The 26,404-nt window shown below is 39.6% G+C and overlaps 1 protein-coding gene across 1 annotated transcript in view; it reads left to right on the top strand.

The window, feature by feature from the left end:
* The first annotated feature begins 7,830 nt into the window (after positions 1-7,830).
* LOC102807906 (uncharacterized) overlaps positions 7,831-26,404 on the top strand; it is a 34,725-nt gene continuing 16,151 nt past the window's right edge. The window contains exons 1-8 of the mRNA XM_085496903.1: positions 7,831-7,889; positions 8,616-9,742; positions 17,802-17,913; positions 23,270-23,364; positions 24,958-25,086; positions 25,324-25,364; positions 25,715-25,845; positions 26,186-26,209. Coding sequence (XP_085353029.1) covers positions 8,726-9,742; positions 17,802-17,913; positions 23,270-23,364; positions 24,958-25,086; positions 25,324-25,364; positions 25,715-25,845; positions 26,186-26,209 — 1,549 coding nt within the window. The 5' untranslated portion in view covers positions 7,831-7,889; positions 8,616-8,725. The remainder of the gene's footprint in view (positions 7,890-8,615; positions 9,743-17,801; positions 17,914-23,269; positions 23,365-24,957; positions 25,087-25,323; positions 25,365-25,714; positions 25,846-26,185; positions 26,210-26,404) is intronic.

The raw sequence follows: 26,404 nt of genomic DNA, 5'->3' as shown, positions 1-26,404 counted from the left end.
CTGTGAACGCGCACTCGGCTCAGACTCGGTGCTGTGTAATAATAATATTTTGAAACAATTAGTGACAGCAGTTGACGTTAATCGAATTACAGAAAGCGCTGACGCTGTGTTATTGACATGCCTTGGAGTACAGTACAGACAGAGCGCAGTCGGATTTGCATAGCAAAATTCTGTAGCCAAGTAAAAATACACAACGGTACATATGTTGACAATTACTAGGCTACTAGGCTACCTATTACTGTAAAAGCATTGATTTTCACTGCCATTTAATTTCACTATTTTGATTTTTTTTGCACAATTACATTGCATTGTAAATTCTCGAATTTCCCAGGGAAACAATTGTATTGGTATTTTACGTGTTCACGTGAATTTAAATTTACTTATCTGTAAAACCAGTGAAATTAAACACCAGTGAATAATAAATGCATTCAAAGTACGACCTGTTACCTTTTACAAACTGCGCACTACACACTGCCAGGTCAGTTCCCGGTCACCCAGTCCCGACCGACCACTCGATCCCTGGATTACAACTCTTTCAGTGCCCTGTATGCACATGCTACATACCATAGACCAGAGGGTCTATGTACATACTCAATACTGATTGTTGATGATACGTTAACGCACGTATTTGTAATGTGGCACAATATAGCATGCTTGAAGCTCATCATATTGATAGAAAGCGAGGGGGATACTAGCTATATACAGCGTTCGGTATTCGTGTGTATATGATCATTCTGTGTGATTTCATCGAGGCTTTCACCAAGGACCACAACGAAGACAGTCGTACATTTTTATACAAAAATAACAAAATCAGCCCCACTAACGCACCCAGGTCATATATTTCTATATCTTGCTAATATCTTATCTGATATTAGTACAATCAATTTGTAATTGCCCTCTTCTCATGTGATAACACACGGCATACTATCTCTAACGACAAGCTTGTCACAAAGTATAACCATGGATACTGACTAAAAGAAGAAGAAGAGCGTATTTTGTTTTGTTTTTCCATTCGCTTGACTTTCATTTCATCTCTTATAATATAATCCGACAATGGAGAAAGCGTCGACTCATTCAACGTTATTACGGTCTTCTGGAAACCCGTGATTAGGTACGAGGATGCATTGGCTTAATAACATTGAGAACGAGGATGCAATGACCCCATAACTCTGTATTAAACCAGTTAGTTGAATCGTGACACCCAGCATCACGAATATATCCGGGTAGATAACGGACAGAAATAGCAGAGAAAAAGCAATCCATCAGATTGAATCGCCATTGTCAATTTATAACATTCAATAGTTAATTCTTGGCTTAAACAAACGAATATCGCGTTATGATAGTTCCCGCTGATATACAACTCTCCCGGCCCGGGGCACGTTGACGTAATGCCGCCAGCCATGGCCCTCCCTACTGTCTTGATTTAGTCAAAGTCTTTTTGTGGCCCATAACTGATATATTTTGAGTGATGAATCGTGACCGCGCACTTTGCATTTCTTTACATTCAGGATAATATTTGCCACTCATTTTTCTAGCAGGGAAATAGAGAAGCTAAGAAAAATGATCTGGAGACTGCAACGGAACATATAAAATAATAATAATGTAACAGTTGTATTATTATGTCATTTGAGTATATTTCGTTTGTACATACGGTAACGTAAACCGCTATTTTTGAGTTTGAACTTTAAATGGCGGCCATATCATAACGTATTGGTAAATAGCAGCGCATGAACATTCGTGTACTATTTCTGTCTTCTGCTGGTTTTTTTCCCAGGCATATTGTTACGAGGCTCCGAATTTAGCAGTGTAGTATATCCGTCCGGACCAACATGAACTTGTGGTGCTTGTTTGGTGAAAACGGTGACACACATATGTACAATGGGTACTCATTCAAGAAAAGGCCTTATTAAAACTATCTTTACTTGCATAGCTCGTGCAATAAACAATGTCCAGTTTATTTTCCCACCAAGGACTAGGAGGTAATTAAAACTGTTTTGTCCCGTGTTCCGTGACGTTGTCCAATGCACTGACAGTGGTATGTGTTCTTGCCATCGGCAATATCAACAAGATTGCAACTGCAGGACACATACTATCTCACTGTGGTTCTGGTGGACTATTGCTTGTTTGGGCCCATCTATATGCGTGCTTCCTTATCCGTAAACACAAGAAAGAAACCATACAAAACTCGATAGAAACATCCATGAATATCTCTTGAATAGCCTTAACATCGTCAACATTGTCTTCGTGTTCGTTTTTTCCACTTCGTTTAATTTGGATCGTTGTAAAAACAACGTGCATTGCGCTCAAAGAAATGTCGATATTTGCCCGTGGCATGGAGACTTGACTGGCCGTTGCAAAGTAACAGAACACATAACGTTGAGACATCAGTCACGTTTGCAGGCCCTTAAATGATGGACACCCGGCTGCATATCTCTAGTTGGTCTCTTTCAGTAGGTAGGAAAAAGCGTATTCATTTCACCACATGTACTGTTTATTTGATTTCCCAGTCATTGCCTTGAAAAGCGTGCCGTCATGTCATGACTTGCGGGGGGGGGGGTACTAGTCGTAGATTCGACTGTCAATGTAACCTTCAGTTCATCACATAACCTCGCAACAAGCCATGTATAACTGACACTGTTTTAACAATCTATGTAAGAAGTTGAAATCTATGCACGGAGACTATATATTTGTGCAGGTATATACTTGGTATGGTTATGTGATTGCAATTGGCTGACTGGTTGTCTATTATTTACCCATAAATAAACCCTCCAAGTGCGCTACTCCGGCACAAATATAACAAAACATACTGTTCCATCAGACCGGGTTTTTGCACTTAAGCACGGCGTTATTAATATTAACTGTGAACACAGCTTCGAGTGAATATCTCTTCCGCATTTACCTATTTTTTTTAAATTAATATTCGACACATCTGCGTAATGAACACATGTTTTACTGTAAAGCAAACATTAGTGCTTGCATATTTCTGTATCGAGTAACGTTCTTAGACATTGGTATTTTTGTATTTATTTAATCATTCACTTGTATCGTATTATACACATGCTTACACTCATACATATTTCTGAACTGCCAACATCTGGATTATTCTAGTGATTGCCTGGCGCTTTTGGTGTCGCTTGCCGACGATGCGTACATAATTTTTGAAACTTTGTGCGCGAGGGCAACGTCCTCTGACTAAACCAAGGACGGGGAATTATTCAGGCGTGGTTAAACTGATTTCGACCGTGAATGTGTGGATACTGTGAGCATCCATCATAACGCATTTGTTATTTGTTGTAATATCGTTGAACAAACACGGGCCATATCGCGCAAGCCTGAGTGCAAAACAAACCCCAGACGAGTACTTCAACTAAAAATTGTTTACGTTGCTTGGGATATGTATGCGTGTTCAAAATTTGTCATAAATTGCACGACAACGGGTGTTTGGATTTATAGCTGTTCAGTTCCCGTTTTGGCGGCACTGCGTGATTAATTCTGGCGAGTCTCTATTTCTGTCCCGTGTTAAAATTGGTGGAATTCCCCTGTGATGACACTCGGAGACAATGGGTAAAAAACGTAAGTAACATGATTCGTCACTATTTCCCCCATAACAAATAAAACCATATGTAGAATACCACTGCTGTGTCATGTAGGGTGGAGACCATCTCGTGAAAAATATGGTGTCCCGTTCTTTGTCCGATTTCAACACCACCATTCAGTATCAACCAACTACAAAAACTCCCCGCAACTTACACAACTCCCGATTAAAGTTCTCGCAATGAAGCCCGCAAAAATCGAGATCGAGGTTATCCGCCATTTCTAATCAGAGACTTCCGACCCTTGGGGACAATTTCATGGCGTCTGTCACTTCAGATTGTGATCATTGGTCACTATGTTGAACCGAGAAGAATTACATACCGATGTTCAAGAAAAGGACGATTTCCCATGATGCAACGCTGATATGGGGCAACATGTGTAGGTTTTTGAACGACAGATGCAGACATCTATATAACATTTGTATCGAGAACTCTGTTTGTGTCGTCTCGGTTATATGAGCCTGAGTGTCATAGATACAGTGCGACAGATTCGTCTGACGTTCTGTTTCACATCTCTTATCGCTAGCATTCAATTGGTGGCCCATTGTACCCTAACAAATCAAACTCGTCTGACTATCATAGGCAGTTGAAACGATAACCGTGAGAATTGGTTACGAAACCAATCGTGCACATTACACAGTATTAAAAACAAGAAGTGTTACGCGGAAAGATTAAATAAACCGTCACCAACGCTGATTGTATTTTACACCGAGTAATTCCCATGGCGACTTTAAGGTGATGCGACTCCTAACTATTTGTAATGTCGACGTGACCACGCGCCGTAAATCAGAAACAGATCATCAGCCGACGCAGCCGTATTTAAAATTATCTGCAGTGTATATCTATATAATTCTGCTCCATATAAACGAACTAAAAAGGATTCCCGGGCTTGGTCGGGTTTCGACTTTGTAATGCATTTTAAAGTTGAAATGAAATGATGACCATGCCATGACCATTGGACATAGCATTCATTATATTGTGGATTAGAAGAGTTACACGGACCTCCATTCATCCGTATTCGAATTGGCCGATCTGTATCACGTGGAGAAAGATTTCAACATTCAATGTTTCCCCCCACATTTGTAAAAATAGTTTAAACAACAAACCACCATTATCAGGTCATTTATTTACCTGTGTGCGCATGTCATTTGCTTCTACCCGTAATCACTGAAATACAAGCTACCATTCTTCTGAAGTATAATTGACATAAAAGACTCAGCACCGCCGTTATAGCGTAATAACAAGGCTCGAATGGGGGGGGGGGGTTGCCTACTAAAGCACTACAGTCGTCGCACCGTGTTCTGTTCGATATGACATGGACGTATTAGTACTAGGATATGGGACCATAGTATCGTATATAACGCGTGTAAAATATGTTGTTTGTTACTACGCGAAATTCGAACACGCGCGAGGACTGTAGCGCTTCAAATAATGGGCTGCGTCTCGACATTATTGCGCAAATCTCCGTCCTTGCCTGGCCCTGTTACACATAATAATGCATCGTCTTTATTTCCTCTATTATTTGCACGGTTCAACATATATCACATGATTAACCACGTGCGAGGTGTGACGTAATACAACAAATAGTGGTGGAGGGGAAAAGGGTTGCGTAGTTGTCGATACAAATGTTAAAACTTTGTACTGTTTACTATCGTGATTATGTTCTCAAACTGGTCATATGTGCATGTATATATAGGCACATAATCCAGAGTCGTGCAGTTAAGCTGTTCTGCCATCGGCATCGTAGACAGACAGTTGTTCATTTTTAAATGGCCGCCAGCTTTCACGGCGAAGCTCATGGTGGGGAAATCGCAGAAATCATTCGATTAGAAACTGACATGCACGGATTTCCCGTGTATTCAGTTTCATTGAATGTCAAGCAAAACATTCTAAAATTGGAGTTTGTCTTTAGTTGTTGTCATCAGACTTCCCCGCAATTTTCCGGCTAGGAATAGATATAAGACTCGTTCCCTGATCATCTTTTGTCGGGTCGCGGTGGACATGCGCAATTTTAAAATAATAAAGCGTCAACAGTCGTCACTGTAGCGTATAAATCAAAATGCAAACATACTACTCAGTTAAGTGATCGGCGGGCGCTGCCTGGCAACCACACTATTCCCTTTTATCAATTCGTGCGATTCTTGTTAAACAGAGTGAATACTTGTAGTGGCATAATTGAAATAGTCAGACAGCACTCGTCAAAGGCTGTGCTAGCTAGATTTTTCTTTATCAATCCATACGTTTTATTGATTATTAATATAAATTCTTGCACATTGCATGTCAATTTTAATGGAAAAAGACAACGAGGTGAGAAAATCAAAATTAGCCAAGTGAAGGGGTACGTCGCGCCGAAAACATATTAACAAGCGCTCAACGCCAGATTGCGACACTGCACAGTAAAGACATTTTATTATTACTATAGGAATGCAAAAAACCTTCAATTAATGCGCTCACCCGTAACAGGTGTCCGATGGTTATAGCTGTGTTGTCATGGCGATACGGGGGGTTGGATTTGTTTATATTTGTTTTATTGCTGGTAGCTTCACATACGCATGCAAATGTTAACTGACTGCATCACGTGACGCCGTCATTATATTCAGACATTAAGGCCACATTTTATTTTACATTTTTTTAAATAGTCAACCCAATACGATTTACGAACAGCCGTCGTTAGCAGGCGTCAGTGTTTTCTTTATTCAGTGTTCGTTTTTTTCCGCAAAGAAAGCGACAGAAGCTTGGTTTGTATTTCTTTATGAAATGTCACGCATTTTGCAAATGTAGTTTCGCCACAATTTCAATAACATATCAAATTTATGTATACGTTTTTCATAATAAATATTACGAGTATTCAATGTGTCTTATCATGAAAGATCTTCAGTGACCATTTTCATCTACCCAACTTATTACAGTACTAATCAAAAAACGACATCATCTGCTTCAATTATTTACATCAAAAGCCTCTCACACGACAAAACAAGGTTGATCATCGTCACCTAGGCTCACTCAGACACGCTCTTCAAGGATTTTCTTAAGTTTCATTTTCGAATCGGGTACACGCTACGGACACCATGATACATATGTACGCAGTCTCTCATTTACCTAAATAAATGTCTCCTTTTGCGGCTCATTAATAGTCATATTTGCAACTCAATGACTATTAAATTAAATACGCATATGTAAATTAAAGTAAATGCAAGTTGGGCCATTTTAACTATCCAGACTGTGAAATCGTCGGCAATGTTGCCTTGATTTTGGTTGCATACGATCTGACTACTTTTTGCCTTCGCCTGATAATCCCACACTACGACAGAGCCTCAAATTTCATCCCCTCTGGCTGTTGTATCCTATTTTGATCATTTCGTCTAAAAACAATGACTCATTTATCACGGTTCACCATACCCGAATACTCGATAAACTATTTAGATTCTATACAACCAATCAATTATAAATTAATTTTTGTGTTTTTTTTCGCCAGAAAAGTATTTTTCAGGATATGTTCTGGATTTTTGCTTCAATAATAAAAAGAAAACACTTTTACCCGATAGATTTACTATTGCACGGCACGATAGGCTACGAACGAGACTGAATGAAGTGGCGTATTTGATTACGTAATCACGTGACACCGAAACGTACAGCTAAGCGGAAATGTGTTTTGGAATATTCTTGTAACTTGATATGGGTGATTATGTGGAGATAATCGGATATATTCATTTTTTTCCCGCAACCGTAGTCGAGGTCTTGGTGAGTATTTACGTCAGCACGGGGAAGCTTGCCACATTGCATAGAATCATACCAGAGAACAGTATCGGGAAAAGGACAAAAAAAAAAAAAAAAAACGCAGTAGACAACGTTCCACACGGATCACTACATCCGTGTAACTTTGTTAGACCCCAATCTGACTCCGATATAAGTCAGTCTTTCGACGGAGATGGGCCGATCTTCAAGTTCCAATGATAAAACAAATAAAACAGTGTATTATTGCCGTATGAATTAGACCGTGACATTGATTGATCAGTCGCAGATATGAGAAAACGGCAGAGGTCCGCCTATAAATCGTATGGTAATCATAGCCATGGGAACATAAATTCATAGTTTTGTGGCAATGAAAACGCTCTCTAGTGTGATTAATAGACGCCCCTCCGTATATACGCCGACCCTTTTTTATGAGTTCATCTCCTAATGGAACAAACCGGATCTTCTTTTTGTAGCAGTTCAGACAGGGCTCGTCAGTGAGGCTTGTTGCGACAGGCAGGCAGTCTTGGCATCCGCGTTGCTCGTACACATCCCCATCAAGATGTAAGATTGCCGCGTAAAATTGACGGATGTGTCCTTCTTAACTTAGGTCGTTCCACTCTTCTTCGTCTTTTTCTATTTACAATACTATTAACTAATTGTTCCTAATAGGAGTGTAATGGCAGTGGACCACGCTCGGAAACTCATGATCAGAGGATCATCGTCGACTTCGCCTACGTCATCACCGAAATTAAACATTAGTCTAAATTTGATTAACCGGGCGCGGAAGGCTATCATATATAAAACAAAAATGTTAGTATTTAATACTCAGTTAATATGGATGCGACAGGACAGAATATTGTCATTTTCTTCGCTACCTGGCTGGGAACGCTACCAATAACTCGATGGCGTGTTACTTTTGTCACGTGACCGTCTATATTGTGAGCTTACGCGATTTCTTTGGTAAACCGTGGGAAATTCATATACATATGTAAATATTTACGGGATTAAATCGTGATGGAATATGCAATACTGTTATGATATATTCAATTTGTTTGAGTTATGAATGTATTTCAATTCCAGTTTTTTTTTTTAATCATAACGGCTTATTATATAATCACACGTACAAATCTATTTCACCGGCAGTTTATTGTCGTCTGATTGGTGCGTAGTTTTGAATCAAAACAATCTTATTTCAAGTTCCCTCCTAAGTCATTTCATATATTCATCGATTAATATGTAATGTAATTTGTATTTCATCATGTTTTTGTTGTCCTTTTGTAATTGCAGATTCGAACATTAAGAGGGACGACCGTGCCGCGCAATGTAGTATCAACGCTCCCCGCAGTAGGACGCCCATCATTTTGCAAGATTTACACCAATTTGAAGAAGGCGTAGTCATGTCACGTGACAACAACAAACTGTTAGATCTACGGCACATGAATAATAAACTGCGACGACCGAAACTATCCGCTGATAGTGCAATAGTTTTGGACTCGGACGAGGTTCGTTGTTCGCCGACTGACGCCAATGAAATAGACGACTATTCACCTTGCAACACGCAGAAGTGTCAGCGCAAGAAGGATATGATAGCTGGCAATTCTCATCCCGTTGTTATGAGCAACAAGAACACCACGACGACGGCGCTTAAAGATAACGTCTTTTCAGACGAGGGGAAATTGATTAAAACGAACGATCATAACCACGAGAGCAGTTCCATCTTCGGCAAGCTGGATATCGTCGGTGACACAAGTGAAAACCGTTTTCCATGGCAACGAGACGTCTTCACTCAGTGTGAAACGCTGCAAGTCAGGAGCAAATGTACCCAAACCGAACCATTCACTGGAGTGTGTGAAAAATGTCGGGCTAATAGGAGTGTAATGGCAGTGGACCACGCACGGGAACTCAGAGGATCATCGTCGAGTTCGTCTACGTCATCACCGAAATTAAACCGCGACAGTGCAATAAGTTTCAAACCCAGCATCAAGCGAGTACAGGCCGTCAGACCACAGTCATCAGAGGAACTTTTGGAAGACGACTGTTTTCACTCGGAAGTGACGTTACCTCAATCGCGAAATAGACGTTTGGAAAGTAACAGTAGTGGTTCGCCGACGTTCACGGAGTATTCGTCTAACAATAACAAACTCAGGGATATGTACTTCCGACACATCCACCCCGTAAAATTAAATAAATCTCAGCGGCATACTATTTGTGTATCAGAAAACCTTGCTCAGGTCAGCAACAAATCATCAAATTCAGACCCGTTTTTGAAACGAAGCCAGTCACAAATGGATTATCACATGCCGCGACCACGTTTCCAGTCGGCCAATAGCGTGGATTTACCTTTACGCCCCAGTCAGACGCAATTAAATGACGACAGAGTGACACCGTCACCCCCTGGATCACCAGTCAGCTGGGTAAGATCCGATTTTATATGTGCTTAAAACGTCTATCAGTTTTCAAGTTAGAACCACTAGTACTTTTCCTATCGTAATTGTTGATCTGCTTAGCACGATACATATTGATTACTCATTAGCTTGACAGTGGATTAAAGTTACTAACCAATACTCACAACTGAAATCAATATCGTTTGATCCAGGCAGACTCATTTCGAACCCATTAAAGGATATATTAATAGAGCTCAAATATCATGATGTCGGATTCATGGATCTTTCTGAAGTGGGGGACACCGACATCCTGAGTGTTCATCTGTTAACAGTGGGTGTAACTGAAAAACTGAGTGTTCTCATGTTAACAGTCGGTGTCACTGACATACTGAGTGTTCTCATGTTAACAGTGGGTGCCACTGACATACTGGGTGTTCCTCTGTTCACAGTTGGTGCCATTTTAATACTGAGTGTTCTCGTGTTAACAGTGGGTGTCACTGACATATTGAGTGTTCTCGTGTTAACAGTCGGTGTCACTGACATATTGAGTGTTCTCATGTTAACAGTCGGTGTCACTGACATATTGAGTGTTCCTCTGTTAACAGTTGGTGCCACTAACATACTGAGTGTTCTCATGTTAACAGTGGGTGTCACTGACATACTGCGTGTTCTCATGTAAACAGTCGGTGACACTGACATACTGAGTGTTCTCATGTTAACAGTCGGTGTCACTGACATACTGAGTGTTCCTCTCCTAACAGTTGGTGCCACTGACATACTGAGTGTTCTTCTGTTAACAGTGGGTGTCACTGACATACTGCGTGTTCTCATGTAAACAGTCGGTGTCACTGACATACTGAGTGTTCCTCTGTTAACAGTGGGTGACACTGACATACTGGGTGTTCCTCTGTTAACAGTGGGTGACACTGACATACTGGGTGTTCCTCTGTTAACAGTGAGTGTAACTGACATACTGAGTGTTCTCCTGTTAACAGTGGGTGTCACTGGCATACTGGGTGTTCTCCTGTTCACAGTTGGTGCCACTGACATACTGAATGTTCCTCTGTTAACAGTCAGTGTCACTGACATACTGAGTGTTCCTCTGTTCACAGTTGGTGCCACTGACATACTGAGTGTTCATCTGTTAACAGTGAGTGTCACTGATATACTGAGTTTGCCTCTGTTCACAGTTGGTGCCCCTGACATACTGAGTGTTCCTCTGTTCACAGTTGATGCCACTGACATACTGAGTGTTCTCATGTTAACAGTGGGTGTCACTGGCTTACTGAGTGTTCCCCTGTTAACAGTGGGTGTCACTGATATACTGGGTGTTCTCATGTTAACAGTGGGTGCCACTGACATACTGAGTGTTCCTCTGTTAACAGTGGGTTCCACTGACATACTGGGTGTTCCTCTATTCACAGTTGGTGTAACTGACATACTGGGTGTTCCTCTGTTCACAGTTGGTGTAACTGACATACTGGGTGTTCCTCTGTTCACAGTTGGTGTAACTGACATACTGGGTGTTCCTCTGTTCACAGTTGGTGCCACTGACATACTGAGTGTTCCTGTGTTCACAGTTGGTGTAACTGACATACTGGGTGTTCCTCTGTTCGCAGTTGGTGCCACTGATATAGTGAGTGTTCCTCTGTTAACAGTTGATGCCACTGACATATTGAGTGTTCCTCTGTTAACAGTGGGTCCCACTGACATACTGAGTGTTCCTCTGTTCACAGTTGATGCCACTGACATACTGGGTGTTCCTCTGTTCACAGTTGGTGTAACTGACATGCTGGGTGTTCCTCTGTTCACAGTTGGTGCCATAGACATACTGATTGTTCTGCTGTCCACAGTCAGTGTCACTGACATACTGAGTGTTCCTCTGTTCACAGTTGGTGTAACTGACATACTGGGTGTTCCTCTGTTCACAATTGGTGTAACTGACATGCTGGGTGTTCCTCTGTTCACAGTTGGTTCCATAGACATACTGATTGTTCTGCTGTCCACAGCTGGTGTCAGTGACATACTGAGTGTTCCTCTGTTCACAGTTGGTACCACTTACATACTGAGTGTTCCTCTGTTCACAGTTGGTGCCACTGACATAATGAGTGTTCCTATGTTCACAGTTGGTGCCACTGACAGTTCCTCTGTTCGCAGTTGATGCCACTGACATGCTGATATACTGAGTGTTCATCTGTTAACAGTCGGTGTCACTGACATACTGAGTGTTCCTCTTTTAAAAGTGGGTGTCACTGACATACTGAGTGTCCTCGTGTTAACAGTGGGTATCACCAACATACTGAGTGTTCCCCTGTTAACAGTGGGTGTCACTGACATACTGGGTGTTCTCATGTTAACAGTGGGTGTCACTGACATACTGGGTGTTCCTCTGTTCACAGTTGGTGCCATTTTAATACTGAGTGTTCTCGTGTTAACAGTGGGTGTCACTGACATACTGTGTGTTTCCCGTTAACGTCGTTCTCGCTTCAGTAGATCACTTTCTCGCGTGAAAGACGTGGTTTGACATTCCGCCACAAAATAAATCAACTGATATTGAGCTTGAAATCTGATTTTACAGTTCAATGTCGAAATTCATATCTTTCAAGGAGAAACATGGCTTTGAGATATCTCTTCTCTATCAAAATTGATCATCATCAAATGTATATTAGTAAGCGTGGAAATCCCCCCCCCAAATAAAATAGTTCCACGTTTGTCGAAACCCGCGCAATGTTTTGACACACTACGACGCTGTGACCTTTATTTGTCATGTTATTTACCTTAGGTTCCCGCATAATACGCGATCTAGCAGTGAACCGAAAATTGGTGCTTCAGTGATAGGGAAACAATATTAAAAATACAATGGAAATTATTTCGATAACCCATTATTTGATAAGTACATTTTAAAAACTAATTGACACAAAGACTACGTGACAGAAACATCTAGAAATGTTCTCACAAGATACCATGTTGTCATGATTTCCCGCATATCCAGCCTATTTACTGAAATGGAACGAAATCACATTTTTGGAATTATTAGTTTTATTGTGATTAAATGATCCATTAGCTATATAATTCAAGGCGTTATGTTATTATCTTATATTATTATTTTTTTTTAATTTCCGTGCCAATTTTCCGTAATTCATGAAAGCAGCAGGTATTTGATTTGTAACTGGATTCTGAGTCTGTAACTGAAGTCTGAGTCGGGTACTGACAGTGACGCACCCGATAATTTGATATTAAGGATATTACTTAGACCCTTGTCAGGTGGGTAATTTTGAACGCGAGTTTAGACAAGAACAGACTGTGAAGTATTCAATATTGCACGTGGTTTAAAGGGCGGCAGTCGTCGTGCCGCGTCCTGTTCGATATGGGACTCATAGCGACGTATACAACGCGTGTAAAATACGTGAAATTCGAACACGCGCTGTGTGATGACCACCGCGCTTTAAAATAAATAATGTGACAAAAACGTGGTTTATGAAGAACATTTTGGGTTGTAGATATTGTGACATTTAATTCCGAGCATAACATACTGAAAGCTTTATGTTTGTTCATTTATTAATAATTAGATGTACCCCCCGCGGGTCTATATGTTGAATAGAAGGTCTGCTTACGCCTGTTAGCATATTGCTCCGTCAATGTGACGTCCCTCGTCAATTCCACGTAATGCGACAGTGTTCAGAAATATCTACTACCGGATTAATATTTTATTATGTGGATAAAGATTACTTCAAACTGTCTATTGACATATTCTCCGGTGCCAAATGTTGTCGGATAATCATACACGGAATAGATTTATAATATTCAAACCGCCCCAATTCTCCGACGGCGCCAATGGAGAATGAAAAACGGCAACCGAATGACGAGTACCCAGCACTGGCCATATACAATAAATACTCGCAATAACCGTCGAACTGAAGTGTAGAATGGCGATATATTCAGATCGATCGTGCTATTCCAGGCATCAGGTGATGTCTCTGCGTTTCCCTTTCAGTGTGTGCAATTGGAAACGGGTGTTATTGTCAGGCAACAGTAATGCTACTTTAATACGCAAGCAAAACATGCTGCCAATCATTTGACGCATCGTCTATCACTGTGTACGTATGATTGAACTGTAAAAGCATGGTGTAATAAACAAAAAAAGCGCGTCATGCCTCGACGGAAAATGATAGGTTTCACACTATAATTGCAAAATATTTCCCGGAGCATGCGCATATGTATTCTGGATCACTTTTTCAATGAACGGGCAACATATTTGTGTATCAAGGCCCGTTTCACCCAATAATCGAAGGTTCGAGTGAAATTTGAGAACGCGGTGGTGTAACATGACCATCGACCCCGTTGTGAATTCGCTTTCATTTGATACATATGGTCATTTATCGTAATCCATGACCAAAGAAAAATAAATCGTTTGATTAAAAGGGCGGTGGACGTCACACTGCGTCGTTATACAACGTATACAACGTGTGTAAAACGCGAACGCAGTGCTGTACGACGAGCACTGCCCGTGTATATGTATGAATTCGCATTGTGATTCGGTTTTTGATAAATCTTATATCCCATTGTGAATTCGCTTTCATTTGATACATATGGTCATTTATCGTAATCCATGACCAAAGAAAAATAAATCGTTTGATTAAAAGGGCGGCGCAGTGGACGTCACACCGCGTCGTTATACAACGTATACAACGTGTGTAAAACGCGAACGCAGTGCTGTACGACGAGCACTGCCCGTGTATATGTATGAATTCGCATTGTGATTCGGTTTTTGATACATCTTATATCCCATTCACCATGAATGAATACATGTAATACGAATACATGCGATACAAATGTAAACAGGTGTCGACGACGATAGAGGCCGCCTGTCGATGATGGATGGCACGTACGTTAGATGATGACCATTAGTAAACGACCGTAATACCAGGGCAGATTTATTCAAAGCGTGTCGTTGTTTACAAACGTCTACCCATGAACCTTTGCATTTTACTGTGAGTTGTATGAATACGGGGAGCTGGTGGTGTAAGATGTTAACTGAACACAGCCGTAACTTGCATAACATCGATGAAGTAAATAAGTGCCGAAATATTTAAAGGGCGATGGTCATCGCGCTGCGCTTGTGCGATATTTGTGTTGATAAACATTGATTTTCCCACAATCCGGGCGCGACTTGCACCGTGATTATCTCCTTCGATACCTTTCAATCAAACTAAAAATTACTTAATTAAAACTTGGTAATGTCCCAGTTTGTACTCGTTGATCTGCGCAACAGTGAAAGTCGCCATTATTGTTTATATGAGACCCATATACTTCGCGCATGCGTGGTGCGACGACTACCACCCTTTAATAAGACCGGGGAAAACACTATTTAAGTACACCCCGAAATTGATTTATTTACAGTTTTAAAATCTGTTCTGTTTCAAGTAGAGAGAGGACTTCTAGCTATTCAGATGCTTGTACCGTGCTTATCCCATGGCTGGGTGCACTTAAATAATTGCTTACATTAAACTCTCTGTTAACCCCGGGCTGATATCTACGGCAGCTTGTGGAGTTGAATTTCAAGCGCAATATAACGTGTTAAGCGTACAAGTAGCTCCGAATTAAGATTACGTACAAAAGGTGGGCACTGATGGACTACATGACCACAACCACCTAGCAAACAAATGCGTCTAATTTACTTACTACATGAGGGCGACCATTACGTACAAAAGGTGGGCACTGATGGACTACATGACCACAACCACCTAGCAAACAAATGCGTCTAATTTACTTACTACATGAGGGCGACCATTGCGTACAAAAGGTGGGCACTGATGGACTACATGACCACAACCACCTAGCAAACAAATGCGTCTAATTTACTTACTACATGAGGGCGACCATTGCGTACCAAAGGTGGGCACTGATGGACTACATGACCACAACTTAGCAAACAAATGCGTCTAATTTACCGATACATGTACTAACTACATCTTGAATGAGATTCGGACCTGAAAAAAACTAATGTTGCAAAACAAAACAGAGAACACATCCAAACGATCACAAACCAAGCTATTCGTTGGTACAAGATATAGGGGAAACACGTTCGACAACTTAGTTTTTTGTCCGGGTCGGGTATCGGCAAAGCTGTAGATCACGTTTACGCTAGCTAACTGTGTACACGACATCTTTTGTGACAAAGAACGTCGACCACGTTGCCTACTTCATCAATCAACCCTCTCGGTGGATCAACGTTCATTAGTGCTACAACAGCGGCGGATCCAGCAAAATGTATTGGGGGGGGGGCAAGCTTCGCTTAAGCTATACGGAGCGAAAATCGCAGAGAAGCTATGCGTAATCCAGATGATATGAATCGTCATGCGTTTGGGGGGCCATGGCCCCCTGCCCCCCCCCTCTGGATCCGCCACTGTGCTACAAAAGCTAGCAGATCGATGCTGTATTGTAGGGCAACCATACCGCCCCTCAAAACTTGGCCCACGACGCATACTTCATTGCAAGAACGTGATGCTATGCACTGTCTTGATAACTATGGTAAAGTCGAGATAGTTTGAAACCAAACTACTGTAAGGGGAGAGGCATACTATAAACTCGGATAGGGAAAGAAGGAAACAACAAATAAAAAAGGCAAAAATTACAAAAAAAAAAATATATTTGAAAGAAAAGAAACCTAAAAGGAAAGCAAAGCATTATTTTAAATGGCCAAATGTACGTGACCCCCCTCTCCAAAGATAACGTTCGAACATTCCCTTCAGTACACGACGAAAGTGAATAAGCCTCATTCCATGTATAGTCAGTAATTTAATTAGTTCACACTGAATAAGTAACATCCAGCATTTGTCACGTTCCGCGGTATTTAATTAACTATCTTATATTGATAAATCAGTCAGTACAACACACTCTTAGCTTAAAAAGCCACGAAACCGGTTTTTACACAGAAACGAACACATGGTCGTCACGGTATTATTACAAATAATACCACCAAAACAAAAGTGTTAAAGCACACGATGTGGGTTTCATGCTACGTCGTGTAACTGACGTAATACATTTTATTTTAATTTATTTTAATTGGAGGATACAATAAAGCATGATTAAATACTACGGTGTCCCAAAACACAAGTTTCTCGCTGACACTGCGTCATCATCCCACGTACATAACATGAAAAAGGGAAAAGGACGAACAAGATATGTTTTTTTCAGATATCACGTGTAGTACCTTTCTTATTAGTAAACTCGTTATAGCGGCGAAAGGTCTTCTCCTCGGAATTATAATAATTGTAACTCCAGACATCCTGAAGAGAAAGCCTAGAAACCTGTACTTAGACATACGTGGGCGTAAAACGTGTAGATAATGCCGAAATAAGTTTAAAATATCTCGTGTAAAGCAAAAGAAACAAAATTGTTGGCGCCACCTAAATTTAGTGATCTCCTTGTACACTCCAATAGTTGATTATGAAACGTTAGTGCTTGATCATTATTAGGCATTTTTTGGTAGTACGGAAAAATAACTGTGAAAATTATTTTTTTTGTTCTTTAGTTTTTTGCTAGATTTTTTTTTCAGGATGATATTTCTGTAACATTGTTTTTATGTTTTCCCAATTAAATATGTGCTTGTTTTCGCGCAGAATTTTTTTTCTGACGGAAATGTTCCATTTTTCTCTTAAATGTGCCTAGTTAAGCTAGAAAACGTACGTTCGTCAATGGTATGATGCGTTACATTACTCAATATAATAACATGGTTTCGGGAACGAATTCTTGACGAGCCAGTAGAGGCTCTAACTAATGATTATGGACTCTTCAGAGAAATTTGGTTAAATACTCGTGTTTCCATTGAATGCCAACATGTCGTGTTAAACGAGTTCTTAAAGAATATTCACAACTAGCGTTGTTTTTATCACGTTAGACTTGTATGAAGTGAGAAGTTCTAAGTAGATGGATTCGACCGTCTTTCTCGTGTCCAGCTTTGAAGACGTCGATTATAGCAACCCTTTTAACGAGGACGATGAGTGTTTTATGTTAACATGGTTTGTGGGAATATACACTCGTTACGGAGCGTGGCATTAATCCGTTTTGACGTATTCTTTTTTTTCAGCAGGGAAGGGATGAGAATGTGTTAAAAAGAAGAAGTCCTCAAGTGCTCATTACGTGTTTCAACGACGATTATTCGGATAAGTACGAACGTCCTTTTTGTGACAGCATACACAGTAAGTGATTTATATTACACTATGAAAGTGGAAGTCAACTTTTGTCACCATCCACAAAATAAGTATTTTTAATTTTTGTTATCACTGCCTGCAGTCAATGGGATGATTATGTCTAAATCATAGAAAACTACTCATTCAAGTTGACAAAATAAAATATGTTACGTTTTCCATATTTTGTTTACGAAATTGTAATCAAGAATTGTAGCCAGTAGGAAAGTATGTCTATTTGGTCCAAAATGATCCCAAAAATTATAGAAAATACTTAAAGCGGGGGAGTCGTCACCTGCGCATGCGTCAAATGGCCATAGCGTGTCATTGTTTACAAACAACCCATGAGCCTTTGCGTTTTTAGCGTGTGTTATTTATCGTCGCTTGGGACTCAATTTCCGCGCGTGCATAGGTGACGACCCTCCCGCTTTGATGAAAATGTTGGCGGGGAAAATGCTGGCACTTGAGAGGGTTAAACTGAAAGAAAACAAATATTGCACATGGAATAATATTATGGGATGGAGCCCGGAGGTAGTGAGTAAAAATGATTAGAAAAGCTAGGGTAATCGGGCATTCTAAAAAGTTATTCCATTTGTAATGATTTTGGGTCATAACAATTTTAGTTTAAATAATTGCATCATGCTATGTGGCAGTCAAAATGATTTACAGTTTTCACAACTAACATCTAATACCAACTTTTTACATTTAATTTTAGTATGTTTAACTTCATTTTTATTCGTCTTTCGGCAATTAAAAAATGTTTACTATTAGTACCAAAATAATCACATTTACTGTTATTATTTTTATCAAGATATAAAATCATTTTGCATAAACCTGAAACCCAACATTGCAATCAGTACGTATACACCACTACATAATACTGGTATGAAAAGTATACCTCGTGTGTAAAGTAAGAAATTAAACTGGCACATCTTTTAAGAGTTATTCGTATTTTAATAAAATCACCATTCTTCGTAAAGGCAGTTATATTTTGAGATTCTCATCTCCATGGAAACGTGTCTATACATAACCCTATTGCATCGCTGCCCAGCATATACTGTGTAAACATCTTGAGATAGTATGGCAACGTACACCACAGCTAATTTAACATTTGTGTTTGGAGTTTTTTTTATTACTTTGTAATAAAACGAAGCCCTCATTTTATTCTCAGAATACAGAGTTTCATCAGAGTAATCAAAAGCTTTAGTGTGTGAATCAGCCAATAATCAAAGTATTTCGAATTAGACGTGTAGAAATAACAATAACGTATTATTACTGGTCAACGTTTAGCTTACTTTCACATTACAAGTACCGGTATTCATTGAATACCACCCATAGGAATATTGAACGTCCCTATATAATGTGAAAACATGTTAGAAACATTTTTTACCGACTAAGTCCCGTGAGTGTGAACGTTTGTTAATCGCGAGTATTATTTTACAGTTTTTTTTTTTAAACATGTTTTTACGTGAAAAGATAAGTATTTGCTGCCTAGGCCAGCCGGGCTGGTAATCGATATGGCCGCGCAACCGCCCTCTATCTACGAATCAGGTTAAATAAATTACAGTCTGAATTCATTAGGTTGTAGTTTATTGTGATTTAACGGATCTGGTTGAAAATAAAATCAAAATTGGATGCAAAAAAAAAATTGTACTATATGTGCCCTAATTCGACTATGGTTTCAATTTTTCCATAACTGGAAAATCCCTGGAATGTTCTATTAAAATAATAAGAAGAAGAAGAAAAGCTGAAATCACTTCTCATTTGCTTTCACTTCTACTTGCTCGGGAGAGGTGAGTGTTTCGATTGTCTAAGGTATAAATATACCTACAGTTAGCGTTACTATAGTAACATACCCATGTATGTGTCTTCGCCATTCATGATGGTATGCTCGGAATTTATAGAAAATAAAAATAGAATACAAAGCAGTCGTTAGATCATAGATCTCTGTTATTGTGGTTTTGACCTCTGTCAATTTTGTACGATCATTTACTGAATTCGAGTCGCCACTATAACCCACGGAATGCGTGTAAACGATAGGTTAATCTGTGTGAGTCTGCCGCCCTACACTTGCTAATATGTCAGCCACAACGTGCTCCGACGATTATCTGTGATTATAAAAAATCGTACTCCATAGCTTTCTTTAAAAAATTTCAATTTGGAAGAAATAGAAATAGCATGTGTACGTGCTTCGATTTAAATTGTGAGTAGGTATAATCAATACTGAATGGCTTGTTTTATTCCACGTGCATGGACGTCCTTTTTATTTGGATTAAAGGTGAGGTAACTGTGTTCACAGTCCCTCTATGTGTGCCGTGTCTAACGCGAGAATACCGACAGTGACCAGGTGTTTTATTCCACATAGACGTCATTCTTATTCGGATTAAATGTGGCTGATTGGCAGACATTTAAAACAATGTGCAACTGTGTCTAAAGTTGAACATATTGGAACGGTGTCCATATTCCCCTATGTCTAACCCGAGATTGCCGACAGTGACCATGTGTTTTATTCCACATAGACGTCATTCTTATTCGGATTAAAAGTGGCGAACTGGCGAACATTTAAAACAATGTGCAACTGTGTCTAAAGTTGAACATACGGGAACTATATCCACAGTTTCTTTATGTGTGCTGTGTCTAACGCGAGATTACCGACAGCGACCATGTATTTTATTCCACATAGACGTCATTCTTATTCGGATTCAAAGTGGCTGACTGGCGGACATTTAAAACAATGTGCAACTGTGTCTAAAGTTGAACATACGGGAACTATATCCACAGTTTATTTATGTGTGCTGTGTCTAACGCGAGATTACCGACAGCGACCATGTGTTTTATTCCACATAGACGTCATTCTTATTCGGATTCAAAGTGGCTGATTGGCGGACATTTAAAACAATGTGGATTGGTGGACACGCTATTATTAATATCGATGTCGTGTTCGAGGTCATATCACTCGTATAGTCACATCGACACCAAAACAAACATACTTCAGACGTGTAATAAAATTTACATAGCCCGGATGAATGAGTCAGATGTACGATGCCCACTCGTACTGAATAAGGGGTGACGTACTTTACTTAAGGGCACAGGGGCGAACTTTTAATTCGTTGAATCTCGCCGTGTTTAGAAAAATGTGGGCGATAATGCTTTGAATTTCGCCACACATTTTAATCCTGGTTAAAGGTAAATAAATATGAATTGACTTGGCATTTGGTGTACTTTATTTATTTTTATGGACGCGGCTATAAATTACTCGTGTTCATACGAACAGTTGAAAGCACTGTAAATTCATCGGGATATTATGATTATCTTGTAGAATTTTCGATAGTCACCTGTGACTTTCTCAGATTCTAAAATATCATACAGAATGCCTAAATGTCAGTATTTCGACATTATATGGGTGAAACCGACGGATAAATAGTATTCGTCCCTTTAATATGACGCAATACTGTTTAACACTAATGCGAATAGCCATTCTCCGTCAGCCACTATGGGTCTTTTATCACTAAGCTAGGTAGTCGCTAGGGAACGTCCAGTGGGGCTCTCTGTGGCTCCCTAGGTCACGAAGACTCTGCAAGGGAGAGTGGCGAACAGTCTGATCTCAGTGAAGTGTGGGTAATCCCCACCGCGGGGTTCCGCCAACGTATCGGAAATGGATTAGTCATAATTCCCGTCAACTTTCTAGAATTGTCTATGAATTCCGGAATTGACAATTAGCAACCTGACATTCTGTGAAAAGTGAAAGCTTATCTCTAATGGAGTAGTCACAAGAGCCAAAGAATGGGGGGGGGGGGGGGGTTCGAACGCTCTGTAAATATTGTTGCTGTGTTCATGAGCTGCTTGCGCGTTGTCTGCCATCTCGTAGATTGATAATCCGATACCTTTTGGGGGTGCCGTTAGATGGCGTTGTTTCAACCATGGATACTTCACCCGTGTCTCAACTCGAGTTAATTGCGGAACACAGAGTTGAGACCATCCCTTTGATTCCGAGCTGACCTGGGCCGAGTAAGTCTGGGTGAGTTAAAATACACCCAGGGCTCTGCGTTTTGTCAACACCTTCTAATTGTATAATAGATGATTAAACTTTCGAAACTTTTCAAATAATCGATCTTGGAGCAGCTTCCCACCATAACCAACAAATTTAACCACTGTATTTTTATATTGACTCGTGTTTTTCTCGAAATGTGTGAGAGAAATAAAATATCATATGTTTAATAAAGAATAAATCTTCAATTAAATCACATTTCATACATTCTCCTGTGAAATAGTGTGATTGTATTAATTACAGATAAAAAAAAATATAATGAATGAAGCTATTAAGCAGAACTTGTTTCTTGAAGGGATCCTTACCAAGTTTTTGTCAGTTTTTACTGCTATTCAGTGTCTGTGTTTAAAGCGCGGTGGTCGTCGCGCAGCGCGTGTTCGAATTTCATGTAAATAAACAATGTATTTTACACGCGTTGTATACGTCGCTATGAATCCCATATCGAACAATACGTAGCACGACGACTACCGCCCTTTAATCTCGGAATCACTTGGAACGGCAATTCTTGAGTTCCCAACGTATTCAACTTCCGTTGGAAATGCTAAATACCCGGCCAGTATGGTGGTTACGTATTTGTGTGCTAGTCTTACTGGATCTAAGCTGGGACTGCTTGGTTTTCGAGTGGTGATTTATTGTATGTGTCATAGTACCCATACGCGGAAACAATTTCCCCCAAGCTTGGCGTTTTCGCATGAATACGTCTGAGAAGAGGGTAATTTATTTGTGCATCATCGATTTGGTTGTTAATAATTAACTTATAAGCAATATTTCATTTCAATCGATCATTCCATTTTTTTTTGATCTTTGAAAGTCAATGATGTGCGTCGCTACGTCTGTATCGTTATATGAGGATCCAAACACACGTACGTAGTAGAAATTAAAGGAAATATTGCGTATAATTGCGAGTTTTGTGATGGGAATGATTTTGGGATATCTAAAGACATGGAATATCTTTTTTTCGCATGTCGTGATCGCACCCTGATTGATTCACGCCCTCAGTTTTGTTTTGATGAAAGGTTGCGGTGATTTTGAATGTTAATCACCTTCCCCATGAAGTCGTACTAGTTGATATCATTTTTCTATGCATTTATTTTATTAATTGAAATTGAAAAATCTACTGTAATTGAGAATTTGTGTTTTATTGATGTTAAATAGGTAAAATGGTGCTTTTTCATGAGTCAATTTACATATCCATAGGTGTCGTTCATTTACCAAAGACGTCATGTTGTATTTGAATAAAACAATTGTACACACTCCTTGTCTCAGGCGAGTACTGGTGGCACTGTATTGGGATGTTTATAATGTTGATTTCTATTCCAGGTTCACAGGAGTCTGTAGTGAGCGATGCTAGTTCGTTGACAGTACCCATTCCCGATACGTTGCAGACCAGGGCGGCGTATCGTGTAGACAATATGGTGAGTGTACGTATGTCTGAATGTCTGTCCACCTACCCGCCTATACGTCTGTCTATACTTGATTCTTAATATCAATAGAACCATTCGCGGCATTATGATATCACAAAGACAAAAGCAAACCGAGCTTAGTTTTGTTTATGCATAATGATTAGGCAATTAACATAATATTTCGTTGTAGCGACCTGTCTTGTGGCACAACAGGGCGATTGACGTACAGTAGTATTCAGCTTATGATACTTTATTACAGTTGTAACTGTTTCTAATTTTTCATAGTTGACAGATTCCATAAATTGAGTTTAAGTTCTGTATATCCATGAAAGCAATGATGTCATTTTCAAAACACTATGCCCCAAAACGACGGCCATTTTGTTAAACAATGGGTAAAGCTTTAACTGTGGAGAAATGGATTGAAATAGATTGTTCCCATATATAATGTACGTAACAAACTTAAGAAATTGCTTTTTTAATAGTATTTTCTACGAACCCAATCAGCTAAGTACCCAAGATATTTCATTAATGCAGGATATCACTGCAAATATGGTTTGTTGTTTTGCTCTATTATTGCGCATCATAGGCACGTCAAATTCAATGGCGTATGACTTGCTTGCTTCCGGGCTTGTTAGGCCAAACAAAAATAACAAGGTATTTCTATTCAAAGACTATATATAGTCACTGTCTATAGACTATATATATCTTCTCTATAGTCTTTGTTCTATTACAGGCGCGCTCGTTGTAATCAACATAAAATAGTGGGGGTTTCTGAAGGTCATAATGTTTGATGTGAATGTTAGTTTACAATTTACACACACAATACACGAGGTTTATTACAAATGTCGATTTCTGTCAGATACGCTCCGCACACAACCGTAATATATATATACTGTATGAGGAGGAGAAGTTAACGAGAAAATTACTCCTTAGTATATATGACAGTATGATGTGTCGAATCCGCTCCGCAGTTCATCGACATTGACCAGAGTAATTAAATGGATTACCCAATATGATTCCACTGAATCACTAATAAGAGGCTCATACTTACGAAAGATCTATATACTTAAACGGTCGTTAACTGCGCACGCGCGGAAATTGAGTCCCAAGCGACGATAACAACACACGCTAAAAACGCAAAGGCTCATTGGTAGACGCTTGTTTGTAAACAATGACACGTTATGGCCAACTGACGCATGCGCAGGTGACGACTCCCCCGCTTTCAACTACATTTCCTTGTTATAAATCCATGACGCGTTCCTGGGCCCATCCTAGGAATTCTTGTTGTTGAGTTTTGTCTAACTTCACGACTGGACGATAAATCAGTCGACGATTCTTAATTGACACGAGCAGTTACATGATACTTCTTTTTATTAGTCACCAACTTGAAAACTCGTCTTAATGTTTACAAATTGACTTTCAATATTCTATTAGGTTTCTGAGTCGCTGGAGTAATGAGGCACGCCAGTATAATAACGCACTTTGCGCGTCATTGATTTGATGCATTTAGCCAGGAGGTTTACTTCTGTTCTACTCATTCCTGTAATGAATAGATTATTTCATTTGATGTTGTTGTTGTTTTTTTATTTAAAAAATACAAAATAGGTGAAGTATTCCTCAGGGTCGGACAATCAGACAGACGAAGAAGAAGACCTCAGGCCACCACCCTCAGCGTTCAGGAGGCGACGTGGAGCTATGACGTCAGAGACACTGCGCACTACTTTAGAAGTTCAGGTGGGTGGAAAACTATCTGATACTGATCTTCAATTTGAACGTATGTGATTCTCCAAATTAACCAACAAATTTGTTGTGGGAATAGACGTAGGGCAAATGATGATTAAATTATACATGTCATATGTGTCCATTTTAATAAAGACAAACTGAGAGTATTTAGAAAGCAGAAGGCGAACGTGATTTCTTTTCTGCTTAAAGCCAATTGGATATTGATTTGATATTATGATTGAGTTACAGGATACATTAGACGAGGAATCCGAAAACGGTCCTCAATATGGGTATGTACCACAATTACTGTCTCCCCAATAATCTTTCCGACACATGATTCAGTTTGCTGATATATCAACGATTCAATTTGTTCCCACTTAATACAAACCGAGGCATACTGATATTAAATTATTCGAAATAAAACATTGCATGCATTCACCAATCATATACTACTGGAATGGCACATGTCCAATACCTTGCTTGATTACTTGACATATATATCATAGCCAACATAAATAGAATTATTTTTCTATAAATAATTTTTCATATTAAATATAACGTGATTATTAATTTCTGATAAAATATCATACATATTCGTGTTTTGTTTTTTTAATATTGAGTATGTCATTTTCCCCGCCAGGCTCGAATCGCGGCGTCCCAGTGCGAACATTGTAAGTTTGCCGTCATTACAAATTTCGCCAGGCGATCTGCATGTCGTTCATGGCGTGTCGCTCGCCGGTTTGGAAACCGGTACAAGTCATTTGTTAGCAAGTAAGTCGGTCCCTTCACACGCATATAAAATGCACGCAAGCATGACTGGTTAACAGTATCTTGTTTTATGTTTGACTGTCATTAATACTGTCTTCCTCTATTCACTCTACCTCAACTGAAAATGGAATGATGAGCTGATTGGCTGTCAGTTAGTATCTTCATTTAAAAAAAAAAAGCATTGGTTTCAATCTTGTTTTTCGTTTCGGAATTGATGCTGCACGGTCGGGCAAACTTTGGGTTGGCTGTTGTTGTGTGTGTTTTGTTTTTTTAGCTTCAAATGTTATGTACGTAGCATAGAATCACCCTTATTTAATGTTTGTGTTTTCCTCGTTTTTCGAAGGCCTCGCGTCTGGATATTTTTCAGGTACGGAGTCCTTAATTTGTGCTTGTTTGAATGATTGCATGCAAACCTTAAACGCTTGTAATTATTCCATTGTGTCATCTTTTTAAAATAACTATAAATATTGCATCATTTATTCCATCAAATGTCTTAGTAGCAAACGATGGGCCTCTGTGTTCACAATCAGCCACATATATGCCACACAAAGTTGAAGCGCGC

This window comes from Saccoglossus kowalevskii, chromosome 3 (genome assembly GCF_978046115.1).
Source record: "Saccoglossus kowalevskii chromosome 3, keSacKowa6.1, whole genome shotgun sequence".
Taxonomy (NCBI): domain Eukaryota; kingdom Metazoa; phylum Hemichordata; class Enteropneusta; family Harrimaniidae; genus Saccoglossus; species Saccoglossus kowalevskii.
Note: the sequence above shows the minus strand (reverse complement) of the source record. Positions and strands in the feature narration are given on the sequence as shown.